Raw genomic sequence first — 26248 nt, 5'->3', positions numbered from 1 at the left:
CCAGTTTTTCCTCAGGATCTCCGTCACCGCTTTTGTAGCCACTTCTGCTACACCCTTTTACTTTTCCCACAGCTCCAATGATTCCTCCGCTTATGCTTATGCAGCACACACTTCAGTCAACCTGCGAGCTCGCATGTGAAAAGTCTAGCAAGAGTCCATTGTGTGATTTACACAAGGCACAAAAAAGCACACACAATCTAAGCTGGACACAATTGAGGAAAAAAAAAAAAAAAAAAAAAAAGCGTGTGTTGACATTTTGATTAAAAGGTGCTGAATCATTATCTAAGACGCAGAAGACGACATAAAATGTCTGCCAGTGTGCGGTTAGTGGGCACACTGACCGGGAGGGGGGTCAAATAGTTGTATTAAATAGTTAAATCAAGGGTCTCAAACACGCAAATGTGGCCCGCAGGACACTAGTTTGAGGCCCCCGCGTTGATATGAAAGTTTAATGTTTAATAAGTTTGATATGGATGCTGTATGGTATCATGTACCCAGAAAAAATTATTACGTTTGATTCATGTTCATGTTAAAGGTTAAATAACTGTTAATAGTTATACTCCCTATCCGTGTGGAAGTGGTAAGTTTTTGAGTTCTATTTAAGTTGAAAGGAATTAACTCGAAGGCTACCGTTTAGGTGGCTAGCTCTCTAGTTTGCGAGTTAGCATGTGTCTCAAGACCCTGCAGTTGCGCAATATGTTGTAAATAAAAAGAGTATAAATGTGACTATAGTCATGTTTTGTCATGTCTACAGGGCTCTAATAATGCTTTGTTCATTTTAATCTGAAAAAAATCATTTGTCTACCCACCAACTATATGTGGTTTATTAAGTTTTTATTATTATTATTATATTTATTTATTACTGATTGATTTTCTTTATTCTTGATTTATTTATTTTTCATCTTATTTTGTGCAAAAAAATAAAAATGAAGATATTTAAGAACAGTGGAATGTTTTATCAGAGCTTTTATTGTAGAAAATCGGAACCAAAGCACTGAAAAAGTTTGTATATTTTTCAGTTTTTAATAAATGCGTTTTTTTTTTTGTTTTTTTTGTAAAACCTGATGCGGCCCAGCCTCGCCCAGACCCTAGCTCCAGCGGCCCCCAGGTAAATGTAGAGTTTGAGACCCCTGAGTTAAATAGCTGTAAAAACCACACACACATATATATGAACACGCACACGCCCATTGAGGAATTTACACCAGGACGCCAGAATCAGCATAAAGTCATGAACCAGAGCCAGACTGGCGTGTGAGCGCATGATGCGGTCGTATCATCTGAGAACAGATAGTACAACCTTACAGTGTTTGCTCAAGGGTGCCACGGTGGCTGCGGAGGAAATCTTTTCAGTTCAACACGGCATACAAATACGCCCCGCCAACCCCCTCCTTCGTTGTCGAAGGTGCAGAACAGAGCAGAACAGAGCAGAGCAGCAAAGGCAGCAGGTGGGATAAGTCCGTATCCTCGGGGCACATTTTAAAAAGTGGAATTACCCTCGCAGTCTGCTAGTGCTCTCCAAACACCCTTTCTTCTTTACAGCACCTCATAAAGAGCCTTTTGATATTTTCTTGATGGACTCAGCCAAGACGACATTTGGCAACAAGCATCCACACACAAGTTGGCGTCAAACACCAAACCGTGTGTGTGTGTCCCCAATGAACTCCATAAAAAGCTTTCCTCCAAATGTCCTTGTGTAGAACCTCAAGAAGAAGATCTAAAAAAAATGGAAATAAAAGGTTTCTGACACTGGATTTTCATAGTAAAAGCAGGAAAAAGAAACCAGTCTGTGGAAAATATGTGGCCCCTCATCCCTGTGGTGAGCTCCAGCTGACTGTTCATCTGCCCACCAGAAGAAAGCAACGCACGGCTCTCCTTCTGTGACTGCAGAGTGAACCCAGACCTGGCAATGCTGAGACCCGGCTCAGCCTCGGGCCATTGATCATGTCAGGAACACAGGAACCAGCGACGGGCGGGCAAGGAAGCATACGAGCGAGAAGAAGGAGAGAAGAGAGAGCCATGGAGGGAAGCCGCCAGCCTTTGATCCTCAGGTTGTTTCTTGTCCTCCCCAGACTTCCTCTCACCATCTGGAGGCCTGGATCTCACCTGTCTGTCTCCGCTCATTCAATTGCTATTGCTTCCTCTCCACAACAATAGAAACCTACAAAAGTAGAAGTAGCCCGCTGTGGCTTCAGACTCGCTCCGTCAGAGGAAGTGAAGGGACGGGAGGTTAACGTAAACAACAACAGTAGTACTCCACTCCCACTCCCACTCCCACTCCCACCCGTTAGGGAAGCACTGCACACCCGAATGAGACACGGCGCAGACTAGGAAGACAACTCGCTTTTTTTTTTTATCTTTTTTTTCCACTGGGCCAAATGTCTACTTCAGGGTCTCAAACTCAAAATTTACCTGGGGGCCACTGGAGCTAGGGTCTGGGCAAGGCTGGGCCGCATCAGGTTTTCAAAAAAAAAAACGCATTTATTAAAAACAGAAAAATATACAAACTTTTTCAGTGCTTTGGTTCTGATTTTCTACAATAAAAGCTCTGATAAAACATTCCACTATTTTTATTTTTCTGCACAAAATAAGATGAAAAATAAATAAACAAATCAAGAATAAAAAAATCAATCAATCAGTAATAAATAAATATAATAATAATAATAAAAACTTAAAAATTAAAATGAACAAAGCATTATTAGAGCCCTGTAGACATGACAAAACACGACTATAGTCACATTTATACTCTTTTTATTTACAACATATTGCGCAACTGCAGGGTCTTGAGACACATGCTAACTCGCAAACTAGAGAGCTAGCGACCTAAACGGTAGCCTTCGAGTTATTTCCTTTCAACTTAAATAGCCAAAAACTTACCACTTCCACACGGATAGGGAGGATAACTATTAACAGTTATTTAACCTTTAACATGAACATGAATCAAACATAATAATTTTTTCTGGGTACATGATACCATACAGCATCCATATCAAACTTGCGCGGGCCAAACTAACATTAAACTTTCATATCAAGGCGGGGGCCTCAAACTAGTGTCATGTGGGCCACATTTGGCCCACGGGCCGCGTGTTTGAGACCCACGGTCTACTCCATTCTACTCTGAAGAAAGGACATTACAAAGAAGGGTTTCAGTCAAAGCAAGCTCAGGAGGAAGAACGGCAGAGCGAGACAGCAATCAGGAAACGATTGTGGTTTTCCAGCATCTGAATGATTTGCCATGCGTGTCACTGTGGTGACTTCTGAAACTCAAACGGCAACAATCGGGCACAAGCCCACCTCGCATCACCTGAGAAACTGCTACTATTTCACAGCTCATATCAGAAATGACTGCTAGTTTTTTCCTATTTTCTTACAACTGAGCACTAATGTCACATTTTTGCATGAGAACCAAAAACTCCGAGATAGAAACATCTAGAAAAAGTACTAAACACTCCATGAGAGTATATCCTGCAGTGGGCCGCATTCTTGAAGACAGCATAAATCATCCCCAGCAGCGCCACACTTCTTTGCCGGACGGCTTCCTGTCTGTCAGTACAGCTCGCCGCTTCTCTCGGGCTGTTTTGCGGACATGCTGAAAGTTTGGAGCAGGAGTTGACGCATCCTGGCCTCCAGACAGCACGACTACAGTAAAGATAGGCTTGTCTGCTGCCAGAGACGAGCGCCTACCTCATCGTGAACGTGTCAAATGTGTCGAGTGGGAATGCCTTTCTTGTGTCGGACGTCCCCTCGGTAGCGTGGCTTTAAATGGAGTCAGGAACCTGGCTCATGTCAGCTTCTGCTGAGAGATTGTGTTCGATTTCTGGTATCATCTCTTATGTTAACGGGTCGGTTTTGACCCATGTATTAAATCAGTTATAAAATACACTAAAAAGTTACCATTAAATTTGCTTCTCATGTCTTGGTTACCTTCTTAGGCTTCCTCATCCATGAAAATGTTGCTTTTAATACTTTTGGTGTGGGCATGGAGGCCTTTTTTTGTCACTATACCCCTCCATTTCTATTTCCAAAAATGGTCAAATGAACCTCAAAAGAATCATATTAACATTCTTTTGTTACCTGGCTATTACTCAGGGATATAGAACATATCTCTTAAATCAATTAATTTATTTTCTCATTTTAGTATTAATCACTAAAGAAACATGTATGGTGTTGGGGTGGATTTTGACCCATATATATTCATGTCAAGAAAAGGTAGAAAAAGTGATTGTTTTCAGCAACACAACTTTAGTATAAAGTGAAATAAAAAACCAGAACAGGTCCAGGTCTTGGTTCACTGTACTTCTTGTCATTTTTTCCATGATCCAAATTGTAAATGTGAAATCAGCCAATCTGGAAAAGTAGTCAAAATGAGAATCCCCTCAAATTAACCCACTCAAGCTTGGTTATTGTGTGTAGCTGCTCTATAGGAGTCCACGACTCAAAAAAAAGGGCCGAAAAATGAGCGCAATAGTTTTTTATTGTATTCTAACCTGTTAACCCACTTACGCTTGGTTATTGTGTGTAGCTGCTCTACAGGAGTCCACAACTCAATACATTGTATTCTAACCTGTGTTAAGCCACTCAAGCTTGGTTATTGTGTGTAGCTGCTCTACAGGAGTCCACAACTCAATACATTGTATTCTAACCTGTGTTAAGCCACTCAAGCTTGGTTATTGTGTGTAGCTGCTCTATAGGAGTCCACGACTCAAAAAAAGGGCCGAAAAATGAGCGCAATAGTTTTTTATTGTATTCTAACCTGTTAACGCACTTACGCTTGGTTATTGTGTGTAGCTGCTCTACAGGAGTCCACAACTCAATACATTGTATTCTAACCTGTGTTAAGCCACTCAAGCTTGGTTATTGTGTGTAGCTGCTCTACAGGAGTCCACAACTCAATACATTGTATTCTAACCTGTGTTAAGCCACTCAAGCTTGGTTATTGTGTGTAGCTGCTCTATAGGAGTCCACGACTCAAAAAAGGGCCGAAAAATGAGCGCAATAGTTTTTTATTGTATTCTAACCTGTTAACGCACTTACGCTTGGTTATTGTGTGTAGCTGCTCTACAGGAGTCCACAACTCAATACATTGTATTCTAACCTGTGTTAAGCCACTCAAGCTTGGTTATTGTGTGTAGCTGCTCTACAGGAGTCCACAACTCAATACATTGTATTCTAACCTGTGTTAAGCCACTCAAGCTTGGTTATTGTGTGTAGCTGCTCTATAGGAGTCCACGACTCAAAAAAAGGGCCGAAAAATGAGCGCAATAGTTTTTTATTGTATTCTAACCTGTTAACGCACTTACGCTTGGTTATTGTGTGTAGCTGCTCTACAGGAGTCCACAACTCAATACATTGTATTCTAACCTGTGTTAAGCCACTCAAGCTTGGTTATTGTGTGTAGCTGCTCTATAGGAGTCCACAACTCAATACATTGTATTCTAACCTGTGTTAAGCCACTCAAGCTTGGTTATTGTGTGTAGCTGCTCTACAGGAGTCCACAACTAAATACATTGTATTCTAACCTGTGTTAAGCCACTCAAGCTTGGTTATTGTCGCTGCTGTAGAAGAGGAGCTGGTTGTCATTGTGTTGGCTAATTGTACGCTTATGATTTCGGTTGTGGCTGAAAATATTGCTTTATAGTCCGTCGACCCTAACAATACAGTGGTCATAATTTCAACCAGACTATTTTAAAATGTAGTAAAAAAAATTTTTTTTGTTTTTATTTTGTTGAAATAGTTTCCTGACAAAGTCAAAAAGCCTTAATTCAATAAACAAATGTTATGTGATTCTTTTTATGCGTTAAAAATAAAACACAAGAGGAGGGTTAATAAAGATGGCTGCAGATTAAGATCACCTGATGAAGTGAGTATTCATGTGCAAAAAGAAAGCAGGAAATATAATCACTCTGGCGGGGGAAACCTTGTTTCCAAAATAAATGAATAAAAATCAGACTATAAGAGAAGCCAGACTAAAATAAACAAAGATGTTTCCACATCTGTTTGCAGAGTTCACATCGAGGCAAAAAGATGTGTGGTCCTGCTTCAAAGACATGACGCTAGATGCTAGATTCCAGCCAAATCTGATGACCGAGCAGCCGAAAGCGTGAACATCGTCTCTTATTTGTCGCTTAAACCAGAAACGACACAAAAAATGGCGTGTGGTGGTTGCTCATGGGCAGAATTGGACTAAATCCTCCATCACGCTCCGCCCTTGGACTTGGACAATAGTAGTCCAAGTTGGCCTCTGCCTGCCAAAAAACTGCTGCACGAACGCAGGTCATTCCCACAGGGGGGGGGGGACAGTCAGGCTCGTCAGGCTCGCCAGGCTCGTCAGCACCTAGCAACGCTGGAGTCGAGCCGTCAGTCAACAACCCGGCCGCTCTCTTCGCACACGCGTGCTCCTATGTACGCCGTACACGCATCGACCTCGCTAAGTTGAGGGCTTGCCGTTAGCGATGAAGCCACAAATGTCGACAGACACACACACACATGAACGCTGCCAACTGCCCACGCCTATGAGCCAGGGATTCAGTTCTCGGTAAACAGCAACAATAGCGGCAGCCAGATATGAAAAGTCGACATTTTACACTCTCCTGATATGCAGCCTCGTGGAGCCGTCTGCTTAATTTGCTTAACTGATGATTCGAATGTAAGACGACGCTTTGAAGTCGATTCAATCCGACGTCAGTCGCCGATGTGACGTATTCAGCCGCCACATGGCTGATGACTTTTATTTACAGCCGTGTTACTGACTCTGCTGAGGGGTTGCGGTTGGGAGGGGGCGGCTATAAACTGCCATTAGGGCCGCACCGGATTCCAACACGGGCCTGTGGAATCCAGCCCGGCGCACAGACTGTCTCTGGATTAGACACAGCAGTCCGGGGGCCCGAACGCCAGCCCAAACAGGCCCCGTAAAGACGTGGAAGGATCTGCATATAGAATCCACAATCAGCGACTGTTCATGCCTGGAAGGAAGTAGATGCGCACATGAAAAAAAAAATAAAAAGGGGGGGGGGCGATTGAATTAGTTTATTTCTCGACACGGCTGTTTATTATTTGTCTGTTGGTGGGATACCACAACACGAGGGTCTTAAACTCCGTTGGAATAATGGAATATTTTTCTGTTTTTAATAAATTTTTTTGCAATTTTTTTTGTTTTTTTGGAAAACCTGATGCGGCCCAGCCTTGCCCAGACCCTAGCTCCAGTGGCCCCCAGGTAAATTGAGTTTGGTTTAGATTCTGTTTCACAGATGGCGCTAATGCACACGAAAGCTGCTTGCCAACCGCCAATAAACAACAGAAGAAGAAGAAGAAGGCACCCTGACAACTTTCCGTTTGAACGGGTACAAGATACCTCAATCGGATTGGTTAAAGGAATATTCCATCCCTGTTCAATTCTTTCCGTTTTGAGCAAATAAACCAAATGCAATTGGAATATTTGGGTCCATGTATACTATTGACATAATATTTGCCAATGATGATTAAGATGTTAATTATAAAAAGTGATAATTCCTCAAGGTACACTAGTGTGCCGCGGCACAGCGGTTGAAAATCACTGCTTCGTTTGACTTTATCTTGAAAGCATCAACTGGCTTTATGTATATAGCAGCCATGTCCTCATTAGAGCTCCTCATTCTGTCTCCACAGACACTCAGCAACAACACCACCAGAAAGATAGCGCTATCTACCCGCCGTCCCGGACCCCCCTCGGGCATTCTAATCTTTTAATTGAATCTTTTGTAATTAGAATGAAACAACTACGGACTTCCATCACAGGGAACATGATCAGGGCCCGAATGTGTCAGCGGTCAGAGGAAGCCGTTTGTGGTCCGCCGACGGATGTGTTATCTTCTCTCTCTCCACTGCGAGCGTCGTTGTCTCGCTCCAAAATAATAAATGTTGCAGAAAAAATTGGAGCTGTAGGACGGCGTTTTGGCGGGACAGAAACACGCTTCCCCTTCCTGTGACCCTGGAGAACCGCTAAGCGTAATTGCCTCATTCTTCTAAGCAAATGAACATTGACGGAGAGGGGATTGGTCCGCTCGGTCCGCCCCCAAATGGCTTCCCCGGCAGTTGACTAATTCAGTTCTCATTGACGTATGACTGAATCAGTGTCTGTTATTTTACGTGTAAGGCATCTCGGATGGAGTATAAGGCACTTAGGGGCATTACGCCATCCGAAGGGTCCCATTTGACAAGGACATCTGTAGCCTCGGAATAACCTTTGACATTGGGGTCTCCTTCTGGTGAACAAAAAAACACCACAAACTTGCTACAGAACTGGACTAGCTAGCTAGAGCTAGTGACATATTTAGCACCAGGACCGTAGAAGACATGTTTTTAACGGGTTATTTTGGGGCGTGGCATCCCGAGCCAGACTGCGGGTGCAGCTGGAGCCGCCGAATGAGAAATCGGCCTCCAACATCAATTCATCAGCTTCACCGATGAGGACAATGAGGGGCAACTACTTGGGTAAAGAGAGGCATTAATGGCTGCTCATGGCGGCCGGCCTTGTTTACAAAGGTTATTGGGTTTGAGAGCTGAAACGTTACACCACAGCAGCCTCCGCTACTCTCTGCTCTGTTCTCACTCCACTCCCTTACCCCCGGGGGCAGCTTCTCTGGACTTTTTTGGTTTTTTTTTTAGCTCTTTGATTTTCTGGAACAAAGAAGTACACAAAACGCAGTTCTGGAATCTAAGGGGGTAAGTTCTGGAATAAAAAAAACATCAAATTCATTGGATGCCTGATTGATTCAATAAACACATTTCGTCTTGTTATCATCAGGACCCCCCCCCGTCTTCACTAAGCAGAGTAGGTTGGAGGTTGGAGTCCCGTCCCCCCCCACCCCGACAGGGCATCTGTCTTCATTAAAGCTGAGCCAGTGTGCATGACAGCCACTGAAACGCTGGTGTCTTCACGATTAATGAAGACAAATGACCCCCCCCCCAACCTTACAACCTCAGGCAGTGAAAAGAAAAAAGCAGAAGAATGGACAAACAGAAAAAAAAAAAATGAAAAATGATCAGGGGGCCAATTGTGGATCCATGTTTAGCCAACTGCTGTCTTCCAATGGAGTATCTTATTCCCACTTCCTTCCCACTTCTCCCACCATCACGCATGGTCTCTGACACGGCAACAGTGTCAGAGACCCCCCCCCCCCTGGAAGTACATACAACGGGGGCCTCGGTTTTTTTGAGAGAACAGGAAAAAAATCCCACTAGTATCTTCACCGTGCAAACTCATTTCTGCATTTGTGATTTATTCATCCATTTTCTCATTGAATAATTCATCTGCTTATTAATTCATGGCTCGGTGTTGGGCTCCAGAAGAATATCATTATCCATCTTGTATCCAAAAGCGTAAACAAACCTTCGACCTTTTCGACGCCGCGGTGGGCTATGTTCAACTTTTATCATCTGTAATATCGAGCGGGGCTCCGTTTGTCATTAAGATTTCATGAGAACCGCATCAGAAACCTTCTTTCTTGTGTCGAGACCACATTAGGAATACACACACACACACACACTAGGAATACACACACACACTAGGAACACACACACACACTAGGAACACACACACACACACACACATAGAGCATATCATATCATAGCAGAGTTTCTCTCAGATGGCTGAGCAGCTCAAAGCAGCTGTGGGAAGAGGAGGCGAGGAGACTGTCTGTCCCAGGCTCTTCCTGTGCTGCTCTGTAGCCCCTGACAGCCGCCCCTCGGCCCAACCCCGAGGGGTAAACAAGCCCGCTGTGGAAGACAGCAAAGTATGGACTCCAAGTGTGTGTGTGTGTGTGTGTGTGTGTGTGTGTAGCACAGAGAGAAAAAAATGGTTGTCATGTGAGAAAACCAGAGAAGATGCCACTCACACTGAACGCTGGCACTGCCCGTCCAAGCGAAGGGGTCCAGCCCCGCGAAGAAGGGGCTCGCCTTCCGCAGCATGCACGCGCCGCGGCTGGTGACATCATAGAGCTGACGGGGGCCCATTCCCAACGCCTCCATGCAGTCGAACATGGTACCCCCCCACCCTTCAGGAAAAATCTTTCTACAAGCCCTCAGTCTCGGTCCCCCCCCCACTCAACGCCGCCGCTCACGTCAGAGACTGCAACGATCTGCGGCAACACCTCGCCGCCTGGAAATGCCGCCTTCAATCTCCCGGGGGGTTTATGTCCGGCTGTCACTCACTCTACGGCCCGACTTGAACTCGTTCGGATCTGGTCCCAGCCTGGCTGAGCTGTAGTGACCGTGACTCGGTGGTCTCCCCCCCCCACCGCCTCTGGGTGTGCTGCTCCCTGTCTGCTGTAACAGACCTAAATAACAGCCTCTCGCTGCTCTCCCCGAGACCCAGACACGGCGGAGTGAACCAACTGCTTCGGCATGACGCTCACAGAGGGGGGAGGAGAGAGAGCTAGAATGCCAGAAAGGGAGGGGAGGGGAGGGAGGACTGACTGGGGGCCGGGCCAGGAGAAGAGCTGATCTGGTTAGAAGAAAAACTTTATTCCTGTTCAAGTCTTGTCGTTTTGTGGCTGCCTCTTTTTGTCTTTCGTATTGCAAACGCCCCCCCCCTCAAAAAAAAAAAAAAAAAATACAAACAAATCTCACCCCCTCTCTTCAGACCTGGTGCCTGCCCATCTTTTCATCGCACCTCCCCCAGTTACCCCTGCAGTAACTATGAGACCCCCCCACACACACACCCCCGTCTCTAATCATAACCATATTAAACTCCTGAGTGTGTGAGAAAGAGAGAAACAGGGGGAGACACAACATTGTGGTTGAACCCAGAACCAGATGCCAGGGTATACCCCCCCCCAGGTTGATGACGGAACGTTGCCTTGCGGTGCATTTATACAGACAATCCTGCAGTACTGATTCAATCTCTTCATCCCAGCTATTCCCTCGGAGGGATATTCCATCAATAAGGAAGTTTGCCGACCATAAATAGTACCATGGGACATACAGGATCATACAATGCCTTCAATTTGTGCTCCTCACATTCATCTCCCCCTGTCAGATCGGTACAAGTGGTACGGCCCAGCAGGCAAAAAAGACACAATTTCCTGTCAATCTGTGCTGCTGGCTAAGACTCTCCATAAACACAGAGTGCATTCTCTTCCCCCGACCCGCCCCCCCCCCTCTTCCTCTGCTTAACACTTCACTCTTTTTCCTGTCTCGCACTTTCACGTCTTTATATTCGTTTCAATGAAAATCTTTGAAATTATGTTGATGGGTTATTGTGATAAACTGATAGCATCAAAGGGGAGTCACACACACACACACACACACACACACACACACGCCAGGTCACACGCTTCTTTTTGGCAACAAACAGTAAACAACATGAGTAGTTTTATATGGTTCCTCATACAGACGTCAGGTCATAAAGAGGACAGCAATAGCAGCGACAATAGGACAGCCATGGCAGAAGACAAACACCATCCATTAAAGATGGCTCCCAAGCTTCCTTTGCTTCTTTCTGCACTTTCTCCACCTCCAACAACAGGTCCTGGATCAGGTTCACATGAAATAATCACGACCATGAGTCACATTTTTATGATCCACACGCTCTGTTCTCACACTCATCTTTCATCCCCTTCCTGCCTTTTCTTTTTTTTTTTTTTTTTTTTTTTTTCCTAGCAGCTCGTTTCACAGCATCCTGGAAAATGGGGCTAAGTCATTCCCTGGTGGCCACGTGTTTAGTGGAATATCAGGATTTGTTTGCCGGGACTGTTGAGCTGCAACGTTGTCCACGTATGGAAAGTATGTAAGCATTTTTTTGGGGGGGAGCGGGGCATTGTGGAGTCAGTTTAGACCAGCGGTCTCAAACATGTGTCCCGCGGGCCGAATGTGGCCCGCAGGACACTAGTTTGAGGCCCCTGCCTTGATATGAAAGTTTAATGTTAAGTTTGATATGGATGCTGTATGGTATCATGTACCCAGAAAAAATGATTACGTTTGATTCATGTTCATGTTAAAGGTTAAATAACTTAATAGTTATCCTCCCTATCTGTGTGGAAGTGGTAAGTTTTTGGCTTTTTAAGTTTAAAGGAAACAACTTGGAGGCTACCGTTTAGGTCGCTAGCTCTCTAGTTTGCGAGTTAGCATGTGTCTCAAGACCCTGCAGTTGCGCAATATGTTGTAAATAAAAAGAGTATAAATGTGACTATAGTCGTGTTTTGTCATGTCTACAGGGCTCTAATAATGCTTTGTTCATTTTAATATGAAAAAAATCATTTGTCTACCCACCAACTATATGTGCTTTCTTAAGTTTTTATTATTATTATTATATTTATTTATTACTGATTGATTGATTTTCTTTATTCTTGATCTTCTTGATTTTGTGTAGAAAAATAAAAAGTAAGATATTTGAGAACAGTGGAATTTTTTATCAGAGCTTTTATTGTAGAAAATCGGAACCAATGCATTTTTTTTTTTTGAAAACCTGATGTGGCCCCCAGGTAAATTGAGTTTAAGACCCCTGGTTTAGACATCTAATTTACACATACTCACACATTCTGCTGCTGACCTAGGCCGGGCGCTGCCTTGCCTCCCTCCTCCCCTTCCTTCCCCGGCCGGAGAGATTGAACTCAAGAAGAAACCCCCACTGGGCCACTAACCCCCCCAAAAAAACTTATCTTGCCCTGGTTCCTTACTTTCTGGCTCACGAGTCGCTCTCTGTTGCCCCCCCCCCCAGTCCCCCCACCATTCCAACGAGTTACCCGTGGCCAGTTTTATCCAGACTTGATGATTTATTTTGGTACACAAAGTTCTACTCTTTTGTTTCTGGGGTTTGGAGTTTCATTTCCAGGCCGACCGTGTGACGTCCCAGCTTCAGTTCCCAGTGTTTGTGATGTGATTTCATACCAATCACGTGTCACCACACCCGGCACCCTTATGGTATACACCTGAGTCGGAGACCCAGAAAGTCAGGCTTTACTACTGTCTGGCGCTCTGATGCCGATTACAGATAAGACGTATACAACACATTGTTGCCACTTCCTGTGTATGCGCTCATTGAGGTTCCAGCCAAGCGGTCAACAACACAGTGGTGTGTGAAGCCTTAAACCGGGGCTTCTTTTGACGGCACAGCACAGAAACGGATCGGCAGCCATAATGGAGACACTGAACACCAGCAGAACCATATTCTCAACTAAGTAACCAGACTTTTTTAGCTCTTCTTGCACAACCTCAGCGTTCTTCCTCGTCACATCCATCAACGTGCACACGGTCTTACGCATGTTCAGGTCTGACTCGACATCTCATCCCTTTGAGTCATTTACCTGAGTCGCAGTATATCTTGGGGAGATATCGCATGTGTCAGCCAACATGGAAATGAGCACAAAAATGGAAGAATTATGACAAAATGTCGCAAGCTAGCCCCCGACCTTGGACTTAGCACTGCGCTACTTTTCACATTACATTAGCCTACAAGCTAAATGCTTCCGGAACTAAAATACATTTGTCTTGGTTTAGATCGCTAATACATAAATTACATAATTTTTTATTTGTGGAGTGTAGTGGACAGAGAAATTTCATGAACGGTAGCAGACTTTTGCATCAGAATTTCTTCCAAGGCAGATCATTATAAGCAGCTGGTGGCAAACCTCGGCTGCAATATGTCACTTTTTGCATTCCCAAGGGAATTTAGTTGTTTTAAGCGATACTTGGGTTAGTTTTTCATAAGATATTCAATCACCAGATGTCTTAAGATATTTCTGGTGAATTTCTTGACGGAAAGTGCAAATTAAATATCAAAGATTAAGTAAAATCACCCAAATCTATTATAATAAATGCTGATTAATTTTGCTGTAAAACAATCAAATCGTGAAGTATCTTGAATACATTAGCTAACCAGTAATTCAGTTCATCTAATCACAACAAATGAGAGATTTAGCCACTTTTATCTCAGAAGCCTTGGACTTAGCACAGCGCTACTTTTCACATTACACTAGCCTACAAGCTAAATGCTTCCGGAACTAAAATACATTTGTCTTGGTTTAGATCGCTAATACATAAATTACATAATTTTTTTATTTGTGGAGTGTAGTGGACAGAGAAATTTCATGAAGAGTAGCAGACTTTTGCATCAGAATTTCTTCCAAGGCAGATCATTATAAGCAGCTGGTGGCAAACATTGGCTGCAATATGTCACTTTTTTGCATTCCCAAGGGAATTTAGTTGTTTTAAGCGATACTTGGGTTAGTTTTTCATAAGATATTCAATCACCTGATGTCTTAAGATATTTCTGGTGAATTTCTTGACAGAAAGTGCAACTTAAATATCGAAGATTAAGTAAAATCGCCCAAATCTATTATAATAAATGCTGATAAATTTTCATGTAAAACAATCAAATCGTGAAGTATCTTGAATACATTAGCTAACCAGTAATTCAGTTCATCTTATCACAACAAATGAGAGATTTAGCCACTTTTATCTCAGAAACCTTGGACTTAGCACTGCGTTACTTTTCACATTACACTGGTCTACAAGCTAAATGCTTCCGGAACTAAAGTAGCGAGTATTTGTCTTGGTTTAGATCGCTAATAAAGAGTTATTACATAAAATATTTTGTTTTTATTTGTGTAGTGTAGTGGACAGAGAAATTTCATTAACTTTTGCATCAGAATTTCTTCCAAGGCAGATCATTATAAGCAGCTGGTGGCAAACCTCAACTGCAATATGTCACTTTTTGCATTCCCAAGGGAATTTAGTTGTTTTAAGCTTGGGTTTGTTTTTCATAAGATATTCAATCACCTGATGTCTTAAGATATTTCTTGACAGAAAGTGCAATTTAATTATCTAAGATTAACTTAGACTTGCCCAAATCTATTATAATAAATGCTGATCAATTTTGATGTAAAACAATCAAATCGTGAAAATATCTAGAATACATTAGCTAACCAGTAATTCAGTTCATCTTATCACAACAAATGAGAGATTTAGCCACTTTTATCTCAGAAGCAGATCCAGTCCAAAATTTGTAGACCAGCGTTATCATCGCTGGACATCTTTCAACTTCTTTCTCTCTCTGCGGCTCCGCTGTCGTGATGTTTTGCTACTTGTGCTATGCGGTATGAAAAAAAAAAAAAAACCAACTACTTTCATAGTTAGGTCCAAAAAAAACAATCCTGCCTTTTTCACGTAGGAACGACTTGCGCCTCAGTTTTTGCTTTCCGAGAGCAAACCTCTCCCGGTTTGAATCGTAGCCTCTTTATCTACGTAAGTCATCTTGTCAAGGCTGGAGCACAATTTGTAGCCTCTGCTTTAGCAGCAACCTTAGCCCACTTTTCTCTCTCCAAAGCGGGCATAAGCGCCCTCAAAGTTTCTGTAAGTTTCCAGAACTTAGGGCGATTGGCTGCAACTTGAAAAAAGGGATAAGAAGAGGAAGCGAGGGTAAGGGAACTTCAGAGTGCGTAAGCCACCAGGGTTTAGGTGGATATCATCGGAGAAGCAGATCTAGCACGGACTATCCATTTCACTAAAAACCTCCTGGGTGCTTAAATTGTCAGGAAAACAAAGAGGTTGTTCTCTGCAGTCCTGCTTTATTTGGTGAATGGTGAGCAGCGCTGGTTAGAACCAGAAAAGAGCAACGTGAGGGGAATTTCTCTCCAAATAGGAGCCTCAGCGAGCTGTCATCTCGCGACTGGTGGCGGCCCGGGGAGATGAAAGCCGGGATGTCAGACGATGCCGAATTGTTTATGAAAGGCGAGGAGGCAGCGGCGTCACTGATAGATCAAGGACGATCGGCGCTACCGAATCTGTCACCGACACAAGAGCACACAAATGGACCACAGCTAGCATGGCTAATTTACTGTGTAGATCGTGGCTGCCGGAGCGCCGATGATGGGAGGCAGATGGCTCTTTTATTTCTTATGAAGATTTGGCCCCCGTTTAAATGGGGTCCAATTAGCGGAAAGTCTGCATCCAATATGACTTGCGGTGATCAAGCGCCTGACAAACGAAGGTCATATATAGTTGATCGTATTTTCATTTTTTTTCCATATATCTCTGCTGAAAAACATCCCTGGTGAGATGATCCATCCATCCATCCATCATCCATGTCGATGGAGCCTATCCCAGCTGTCTTCAGGCGAGAGGCGGGTCCACCCTGGACTGGTCGCCAGCCAATTACAGGGCACAACAATTCCCAACCACATTCATCCCATGGACAATTTGGAGTCGCCAATTAACCTAGCATGTTTTCGGAATTTGGGAGGAAACCGGAATACCCGGAGAAAACCCACAAACGCTCAGGGAGAACCCACATTCCGATTCCGATCAAGTGTGAAACCATGTGATCGGATCGGCACATCCCTACTAACAGTCATCCGAGTCTAAAGATAAGGAATCCTTTGATGAAACGTGATGTCAAATAATCAAATATGTTATCATGAAATCAATATAGAAATGTTCAATCTCCAGTGTAATCGTGCTGTACATTCTGTAGCGGGATTAGCGCCGTTAGCACGGACGGTCCATCTTTTATGCAGCCTCTCCTCCTTTGTATCTCTGCGGGGGATCTCCGATGGCTCCGTGTAGCTAAGGGGTGCTCAAAGCTAACAGTGTAAACAATGGAGCAGGCGGCAGGCTACAAAGGTCACAAGATGAACATCCATAGCTGCACACTTGCTTAAGGGGTCGGTAAGGCACAAAAAAACAATAAGTAAGTAATAAATAAAGCGCTATTAAACACTAAAAACGCTGACACAGAGCTCCCATAACTAGCTTGCACTTGGGCGGCGCCATCTTGGAACATGAGACATTAAATCCAGTCTATATCGATATGAACCATATGCTAGTTTTTGATACATCAGTTAACTGAATACAAAAATCATTTACATTTTATAAAATGGCGGGAGCTCGGCTAACTTTTCTAATGCACGTATAGCTACAAAATTCTCCCCCAAAAATTCGACATAATGTGGCTAACAGGCCGGAATCCCGCTGTGCGTCCGGCGATGGTTAGGATGGAAGAATAAATTTGCCTCTCATCCTTATTTCACTCACAACTTGTAAACAGCCACACTAGCATGCTTTGCTAAACTAAGCTAGTCCAGCTAGCTTCCATTCAAACTCCGTAAAAATGGAGCATTATAATCAATTTCAAATATTTTGGAGAAAAATATTTATATATGTTTACAGATCATCTTGTCGTCTTTTCCCTTCAACGTTGCCCTCCGATAAATCTCATAAATCACTGAACGCCACCATGACAGACAGCTGTCGTCTAGGATGGAGTGACGGAAAAGGATGCGTGTCCTGGAGCGCCGTACTCTGGAAAAGCCAAGTGACAAAACAGTTTGCAGGACGAGCACACAGGGGTTAAAGGTCATCCCGGCTTGTAGGAGAAGCCTACAAGGAAGCGGCGGCTAGTGAAGTTGAGGTCATTGTCTGATCCCAAACACACGTGTGCTCACATACGCGCAAAAATATGCATGCTAACACAAATCAAAAGACGTGTTCTTGACAGCTACCTCGGGCAAGGCTGAAACCCAGCACTTTAAACTTTATTTAAATAAATAAAACACTAAAATGGCTGCTCCCCCCCCCCACCCCACAGAGAAGTCGTCGCTTTGCCGCATATTTCACTATCATTTGCAACATTTGGTGTGAAACCACATTACCCACAAAAATGGCGCCTTTAAGCACCCGAGTGCCATAAGCCAAGATCTTTGTATGTTCCTTTGGGAACGCCAGGAGTGTTTTTAATTATTTGTCCTTTTCAAAGTCGTTCTGCCTCAGAGACACGCCTGAATGCGGATGTGTACGTTCACGCCTGGCAGCAGCGTGTTCATGCCAGCGCATCTGCGTGGGCGTGTGCTCTCAAAAATGCACACGCAATATACATCAACTAAAACAGTTCCCCCTTTCGCCAGATGAGGCGCAATCGAGCAAGTTCATGGCATTTTACCACAAGCCCCAACAAGCCAGTCATTCCATTGTATTAACACCACGCTAACGTTTTCTACTCCGCCCAGCAACATTTTCAGGCCACCGGAAATAAAACTTGACATGGGGCTTTTAATAGTGAAGCGGAGACCTCAAAATTCAGACTTGGCCGTGTGGGCGGAAGGAAATGACCGAACAGCTTTTCAAAACATCCCCGTGGCTGGCTTGGAGGCCACGGCACCACGGCCCCGATAGGCAACAGCTTAGCGAGGTGTTTCACTGGCTCAGCGGCGATGTTATCTCATAGTAAGTGGCCTTAATGGGCTTCCAACTGTTTGTTTGAAAGACTCCCGTAATGACAGGGATGAACTGATACTGGACTCCGCCGCAGCACACGAGGAAAAGACTCTCATGGATGAACAAACTCCTTTCCTGGCTATTAAGCGCTTCTTGATGAATGAAGTCTACCTTAGTCCAGCAGCATTTAAACGTGACACCGGGCTATCTCTCAAAGTCCACCTAAGTTATCCCAATTAAATCCCAAATTTATGCTACAATGTTGCCTTGGTTTGCATCCACCCGCCTGGTTAGTGTGCAATATGGCACAATATAGCACATAACAAGCTGTTGTATTTGTCTTTGGTTTGTTTATGCCCAAGACTTAAGACTTAACACCAGGGGTCTCAAACTCAATTTACCTGGGGGGCACTGGAGCTAGGGTCTGGGCAAGGCTGGGCCTCAAAAAAAACCCAAAACGCATTGAAAAATATACAAACTTTTTCAGTGCTTTGGTTCCGATTTTCTACAATAAAAGCTCTGATAAAACATTCCACTGTTCTCAAATATCTTACTTTTTATTTTTCTGCACAAAATAAAATGAAAATAAATAAACTAATCAAGAATAAAGAAAATCAATCAATCAGTAATAAATAAATATAATAATAATAATAAAAACTTAAGAAAGCACATATAGTTGGTGGGTAGACAAATGATTTTTTTCAGATTAAAATGAACAAAGCATTATTAGAGCCCTGTAGACATGACAAAACACGACTATAGTCACATTTATACTCTTTTTATTTACAACATATTGCGCAACTGCAGGGTCTTGAGACACATGCTAACTCGCAAACTAGAGAGCTAGCGACCTAAACGGTAGCCTTCAAGTTATTTCCATTCAACTTAAATAGCCAAAAACATACCACTTCCACACGGATAGGGAGGATAACTATTAACAGTTATTTAACCTTTAACATGAACATGAATCAAACGTAATAATTTTTTCTGGGTACATGATACCATACAGCATCCATATCAAACTTGCATGGGGCCGCACTAACATTAAACTTTCATATCGAGGCGGGGGCCTCAAACTGGTGTCCTGCGGGCCACTGTCGGCACGGCGTTCAACAATAGTTGTTGTCACCCGAGCAATTATACACCGAGCTATGAAACTAGGAAAGAATGCAGTAGTATTTGCTGCACACACAGAAGTATCTGCAGCTCAACTCCCTTTATATGTGGAAGGTATTTTCACAATCTGGCCCACAGACGCTTCTGACAACAATGAGCAGGCTTGTTAAGGCGACTTCGGGTGAAGAAGCAGAAAGAGAGGAAAAAAAAAAAAAAACAGGGCCTGGGAAATATCCAAAGCTAAGCTTTTGTTCTGTGCACTGACGTTTAATGACACTACTCTAAGCAAAGTGACTTAGAACATTCCTTGCTACAGGTTAACACAGGGGTCTCAAACATGCGGCCTGCGGGCCATACACCAGTTTGAGGCCCCCGCCTTGATATGAAAGTTTAATGTTTGATATGGATGCTGTATGGTATCATGTACCCAGAAAAAATTATTATGTTTGATTCATGTTCATGTTAAAGGTTAAATAACTGTTAATAGTTATCCTCCCTATCCGTGTGGAAGTGGTAAGTTTTTGGCTATTTAAGTTGAAAGGAAATAACTTGAAGGCTACCGTTTAGGTGGCTAGCTCTCTAGTTTGCGAGTTAGCATGTGTCTCAAGACCCTGCAGTTGCGCAATATGTTGTAAATAAAAAGAGTATAAATGTGACTATAGTCGTGTTTTGTCATGTCTACAGGGCTCTAATAATGCTTTGTTCATTTTAATCTGAAAAAAATCATTTGTCTACCCACCAACTATATGTGCTTTCTTAAGTTTTTATTATTATTATTATATTTATTTATTACTGATTGATTTTCTTTATTCTTGATTTGTTTATTAATCCAAATAGCTGTGCTTCTATCTGGAGCGAGTGGTTGTTTTTAGTTTGATGCTTGTTTTTGTCAAAAGAAAAAAGACTCCCCTCTGTCAGCGGACTGGGATTTCAGTCCACATCAAGAGGGAGGTCGGCTTTAGTTTTTGGATGAAAGACATTCTGTGTGAGTCCAGTGGAGAGAGTGGGAAGGAATGGTGTCTCTGTTAAGTGTGGATCTACATGTTTCCCTAGCAGGGTGTGTTCTTGGATTCCACCACACTAGGACATCACCCCCAGGTGCTCTCTCTCTCTCTCTCTCTCGTTCTCTGTATTCCTTCTCTCTTGTTCAAGTTCTGTGAAAATACCTTAAGGATTAGGTGGGCAGTGTCTGCAAAGAGGGGGGGTGAGGTAGTGATTGACGGCTGAAAGACTGGAGAGGTGCTCAGGCATGCTGTGGTTGAGGGGGCGGGGGGCGGTGGCGGGGGGGTATGCACACTAACTGGATTGGCGGAGTGGGGGGCTCAGCTGTTGCCACTCACGCCCATACAGAGCGTCCACTCTACCACCACCTGCTACTGTAATCACAAGCAATTTCTATTAATTCCCCTAAAAGTAACGCAGCAGATGTTGCTAATGATGCTAACATGAACTAGCATTACGTGCGTGCGCAGGTGAGCTCCTCTAGATTGCTGACAATCTCCTCTTTGTGCTCCACGTCCCATACGTCATCCAGACCTGACACTACAGAGGACAAACAGCGCCTCCTGTGGTCATGTTTTGAAAGACAGCCCCGAATCACATAACAGGAAGTGTGTGGATGAGAAGAAAGTGGCAGAAGTGTGTGGTTCCGATTTGAATTCACCTTTAAAAAAAAAGAGTTGCCTGTTTTTGATTGCAGACTTGCGGCTTTGCAAGGCTCAAACACACATAGATGCAGAACCTGTGGCCCCCGACAACCGCACCATATACGAGCCGCTATATGCTAACCGCAGGGATTGATGAAAGTGGAATTTTTCCTCATGGTTTCCGACCCTCAACTTTTCCATTTCTACTCAATTGCATGTAATGAGCTGCAATTTAGCATATTTTCCTCTTTCCTGTTCCAAATTGTTGAAATGAATGGCGGCCGTGTCGTCAGGTTTCGAGTGGAAAAGGAAAGACAAGACGGAGGAAAAGATGAAGACATCCAGTATTGAAAAGAACTTACAGAGCGCAGCCATCTCTTTGGGCAGGTCAGCACCGAATCTCCCAAAAAGGCTGCTGTTGGCCAGGAGGTCAAAGGGGGAGTGGCTTCTTATGGAGTTGAAGGCGAAGGGGTAGACAGCAGGTGGGAAGGGGGTCATGTGACCCACCTGCTGCTCCCTGTTGGTAGCCATGGCGATGAATCACCGGCGGGCCCACCGTCACCCGTGGAAATCCCCGCGTATCCTTCTTGTAGGCTCTCAGGATGTGGGAGAAGGATGAGTAAGGATGGAGGCCTCGCTCGTTTAGTGGGAGAACAACAAAGTCCTCTTGAGTGGAAACATCCAGTTCACGTTTCTGGGGGAAAAAAACAGAGAAAGATTGTTATTCCATATTAGACCACATAAAACACCAGTATAAGTCCTTCTGATTGGCATGAACATGATACACGGGAGGTTTCTGTTGGGACCACAAACATGTTCCTTGACCCAAGACCCTTCATCCATCCTCACTCTGGGACAGGGAAAAGTTGATGTGCGGTTATAATGCAAGAAAATTGCGCAAACCTCATAAGAACAGGTATGAGGAAAAAAACGAAGACAGGAGGACAGTGAGAAGATACGCGAGACCGGACTAGATCAGGACAGGTTTGGAAAAGAAGTTCTAACACACATTAGCAAAAGTCGTGGGGGGTGGGCGAGAGCAAAGGAAAAAAGAGTGTGCTCTTGTTCCTTCAGTTTTGAAGAGCTTCCAGACTTCTGCTACTGATTCCAGGCGATGCCATATGACTTAAATCAGCAGAACTCTGCTATAAAGAGCTCCTCTGTTCCTGCTGCCAGCCTAGCACAGCAGCCCGCTTCGCTCTCCCTTCCCTCTGACGCCCCCCCCCACCGGACCAGAGGCCCGAACACGGGGTCCGCTGCACGCGGGTGGGGGAAGGGGTGTCAGAAAATGAGATCCACTGATTGTCGGTAATGACGGCAGCAATCTTCTGTTGAGGTAAAGGCCTTCATAGCACAGAGTCGGCGTTTTGGCTGAAAAGTCGTCACTTTGACGCCACCCAGAAGACGCAGACCAGCGACCGTCAATGATGGACGAGGAAGCGGTTATGCTGCATGGATGATTGTTCATACAAGACGGCGAAAAAGCCCTAGTAAAGCCTCCTGTGTTCTTTTTCATGTTTTTGCAGACCGCTCCCCCGGTGTGATTTTATGAGTGGGTGGTGTGATGAGGGTGTTTTTCAAAATGCGGCTTTGAAAAAAAAAAAAAAGAAGAGCACAGACAAGAATTTGATACTGCTGTGGCTAGTGAAATTGAAGGAATGGACAGAATTATGGTGATGCGTTCGATGTAAATCAGGGGTCTCAAACTCAATTTACTTAGGGGCCACTGAAGCTGAGACTGGGCCGCATCAGGTTTTCCAAAAAAAACCCAAAAACAATTAAAAAAACTTCGTTTGGTTCCAATTTTCTACAAGAAAAGCTCTGATAAAACATTCCACTGTTCTCAAATATCATACTTTTTATTTTTCTACACAAAATAAGATGAAAAATAAATAAACAAATCAAGAATAAAGAAAATCAATCAATCAGTAATAAATAAATATAATAATAATAATAAAAACTTAAGAAAGCACATATAGTTGGTGGGTAGACAAATGATTTTTTTCAGATTAAAATGAACAAAGCATTATTAGAGCCCTGTAGACATGACAAAACACGACTATAGTCACATTTATACTCTTTTTATTTACAACATATTGCGCAACTGCAGGGTCTTGAGACACATGCTAACTCGCAAACTAGAGAGCTAGCCACCTAAACGGTAGCCTTCGAGTTATTTCCTTTCAACTTAAATAGCCAAAAACTTACCACTTCCACACGGATAGGGAGGATAACTATTAACAGTTATTTAACCTTTAACATGAATCAAACGTAATATTTTTTTCTGGGTACATGATACCATACAGCATCCATATCAAACTTATTAAACATTAAACTAGTGTCCTGCGTGTCACATTTGGCCCCCGGGCCGCGTGTTTGAGACCCCTGGTGTAAATAATCTAAATGACATCTGAAGCTGAGGAGCAGCACTTAAAAAGTACAGTACCAAAGTCTGGGCACTGGGGGGCACTGTGAAGCGGCGCCATGCCCTGATTACAAAAACGTCCAACAGGTCTGAAATACACACACACGCACACACACACATGCAATCAAGCCCTTGGAAAGAAAAAAAAAATACATGCATGTGAACAAACACACACACACACACACACACACTTCTCACCCTTGCGTCTTTTCCAGGGTTCTGGCTCCATCCCTCTCTCTTTCAACAGAGCCAGTTAATTACACCCTACTGCTGCAGGCAGCTTCAAACCGCCACTAATTTAGAGTTCCATTACAGTAAACTGTTCCACATGTGCATCCAGGACCCGGGCAGGCTCGGGTGACCACGTTTCAGGAAGGAACAGCCCTCGATAGGCACCAACCCCCCATCCTGCCAACACAGCCATACTGCCATCTTTCTTTTTTCCATTCCTTGTCTATAATCACCGTGCTATAGTCAACCCACAGCCGTGTCTCTACGCATTGTGGAACAGCTTGTGGTGAGACCCCGTGGGTCGGCTGGTCCACACGCTGGCAAACAAAGAAAAACACGACAGAGACGATGCAGCGAGCCTAAAGGGACGAGACGCATCGCGAGTGATGGCGAATCAAAAGTGTGCGCATGATGCGTTTGGCCCATTTGGGTTCTGATGCCGTCTTAAAAGGCAGAAAAATCTGTCTGAGTTGCTGAGAGGAACGAGCAGGATGGAGGCTTTTGTATTCTCACAGGAGTAAACAAGAGTGTATTGATCCATCTATTCATTCGCTATTGCAGCCATGAATACAAAAGAGTTCTAAGCTACTGAAGATACTCGGAGAATGCAAACTTAGCACAATTAACCACATGGAAGCAAAGGACCTCATAAAGAAGCAGAGAAGGCAGTTTTAAAATAGAAAACAGTAAATTTTACTCTCCTCCTCGTGCACAATAATGAATTAATAATAAAAAAAAAAAATGGCGCCAGTGTTTTTTAATGAGCCACATCAGTCCGCAAGCTTTTTAAAGAGCCATTTATGTTTTATGTCGGGTCCTGTGGTAGGCTCGCTACGCCAGTCCGTCTGGAGCTATAAGGGGGATATGGGGAATTCGGAGTGACCTCATCCCGTGTTGGCCGAGGCCAAATGGGCATAGAAGACCTCGGCACTTCCCCCTCGGCTCAAAGGCACACGGGAGGCATCAGGGCGGTTGTGCCGTCGAGGAGGCGCAGCAACGCCGGCGATGGGAGGTTTTCCAGGCTACTGCTGGGACTTTCCATCCCTGGCGGACTGTTGCAAAGTCTCTGACCTCTCGCTGTGTAGTTCACTGTGCTACGACATCCACCCTGATTAGACTCCAGATTATATGCCAAAGTTAGCAAGACCAAACGCCGAGTATAGCAAATGCATCAAGCCAGTCATTTAGGGACGGCACGCTTAGAAGACAACAAGAACACAACAACCATGTAGTTGAAACAAAAAGTAAAGAGAAACAAGAATGAAACAAGCAGGGGTCTCAAACACGCGGCCCGTGGGCCAAATGTGGCCCGCAGGACACTAGTTTGAGGCCCCCGCCTTGATATGAAAGTTTCATGTCAAGTTTGATATGGATGCTGTATGGTATCATGTACCCAGAAAAAATTATTACGTTTGATTCATGTTCATGTTAAAGGTTAAATAACTGTTAATAGTTATCCTCCCTATCCGTGTGGAAGTGGTAAGTTTTTGGCTATTTACGTTGAAAGGAAATAACTCGAAGGCTACCGTTTAGGTGGCTAGCTCTCTAGTTTGCGAGTTAGCATGTGTCTCAAGACCCTGCAGTTGCGCAATATGTTGTAAATAAAAAGAGTATAAATGTGACTATAGTCGTGTTTTGTCATGTCTACAGGGCTCTAATAATGCTTTGTTCATTTTAATATGAAAAAAATCATTTGTCTACCCACCAACTATATGTGCTTTCTTAAGTTTTTATTATTATTATTATATTTATTTATTACTGATTGATTGATTTTCTTTATTCTTTATTTATTTTCATCTTATTTTGTGCAAAATTAAGATATTTGAGAACAGTGGAATGTTTTATCAGAGCTTTTCTTGTAGAAAATCGGAACCAAAGCACTGAAAAAGTTTGTATATTTTTCTGTTTTTGGAAAACCCGATGCGGCCCAGCCTTGCCCAGACCCTAGCTCCAGTGGCCCCCAGGTAAATTGAGTTTGAGACCCCTGGTGAAAAGAGAACATACAGAGAAGAAACAGACCCTGAATAGGATTTGGGGTGTAAATCTGTCCTGGTTAGAACCCAATAAATTAAGTGTCCGGGTTAAAAGGCAGGTTTTCTTTGAATAGCCTAAACTCTATCATGTCTCCAATGTGCTACTTTCTTTTTCCAGACTTGCCCACTCCTGCTCATTTTTCAACAAAAGTCTTCTAATTGTCAACTTCAGAAGATGGTTTATGTTCAGTAACTTTACAAGTTCTGGGTCAAAAATCACTCCAAGGCTAAAACAATGATTTTTATCCCTCAAACTGAGATGTCAAAGGGCTATTCCGAGAACATTCAGACACGTTGACGACTGCACTGAAGGAACAGACGTTGCATGAGCGCTATGTGATCTTGTCGTCTGCGGGAACTGTATCCGAAACACATTACGACGATGCGGAGCTGACAGATCCACGTCTTTCACCAAGTGTCAGGCTAATGGCTCTGAGAGAGACACTTGGTGACAGACACCTGAGTGCGTCCAAACACACCTACATTCCTTCACCTCAAACTTGTTTGACATCTGCCTGCTCTTGGCTTTGCACAAACACGTATTTGCTTACGTGCAACAATGCAAAGCAGAGCTTCGGCGTAATCATTTGACATTTAAAGAGCGGGCCGTTCTT

The 26248-nt window shown here is 43.7% G+C and overlaps 1 protein-coding gene across 2 annotated transcripts in view; it reads right to left on the bottom strand.

The window, feature by feature from the left end:
* Nucleotides 1–26248, bottom strand: part of rarga (retinoic acid receptor gamma a) — a 50011-nt gene that overhangs the window by 11338 nt on the left and 12425 nt on the right. Inside the window, exon 2 of one of the 2 annotated variants that reach the window (XM_078797719.1) lies at nucleotides 21308–21639. In XM_078797719.1, the coding sequence (XP_078653845.1) occupies nucleotides 21308–21476 (169 nt within the window). In that variant the 5' untranslated portion in view covers nucleotides 21477–21639. Of the gene's footprint in view, nucleotides 1–9869; nucleotides 10034–21307; nucleotides 21640–26248 lie in introns of those variants that run through there. The other variant, XM_058083567.2, reaches the window with a different exon arrangement.

The sequence above is a fragment of the Doryrhamphus excisus genome, linkage group LG17 (genome assembly GCF_037039965.1).
Source record: "Doryrhamphus excisus strain RoL-2023G ecotype Guam linkage group LG17, RoL_Dexc_Guam_v1.1, whole genome shotgun sequence".
NCBI lineage: Eukaryota > Metazoa > Chordata > Actinopteri > Syngnathiformes > Syngnathidae > Doryrhamphus > Doryrhamphus excisus.
The sequence above is the reverse complement of the archived record's forward strand: the minus strand, read 5'-3'. Positions and strand labels throughout refer to the sequence as shown.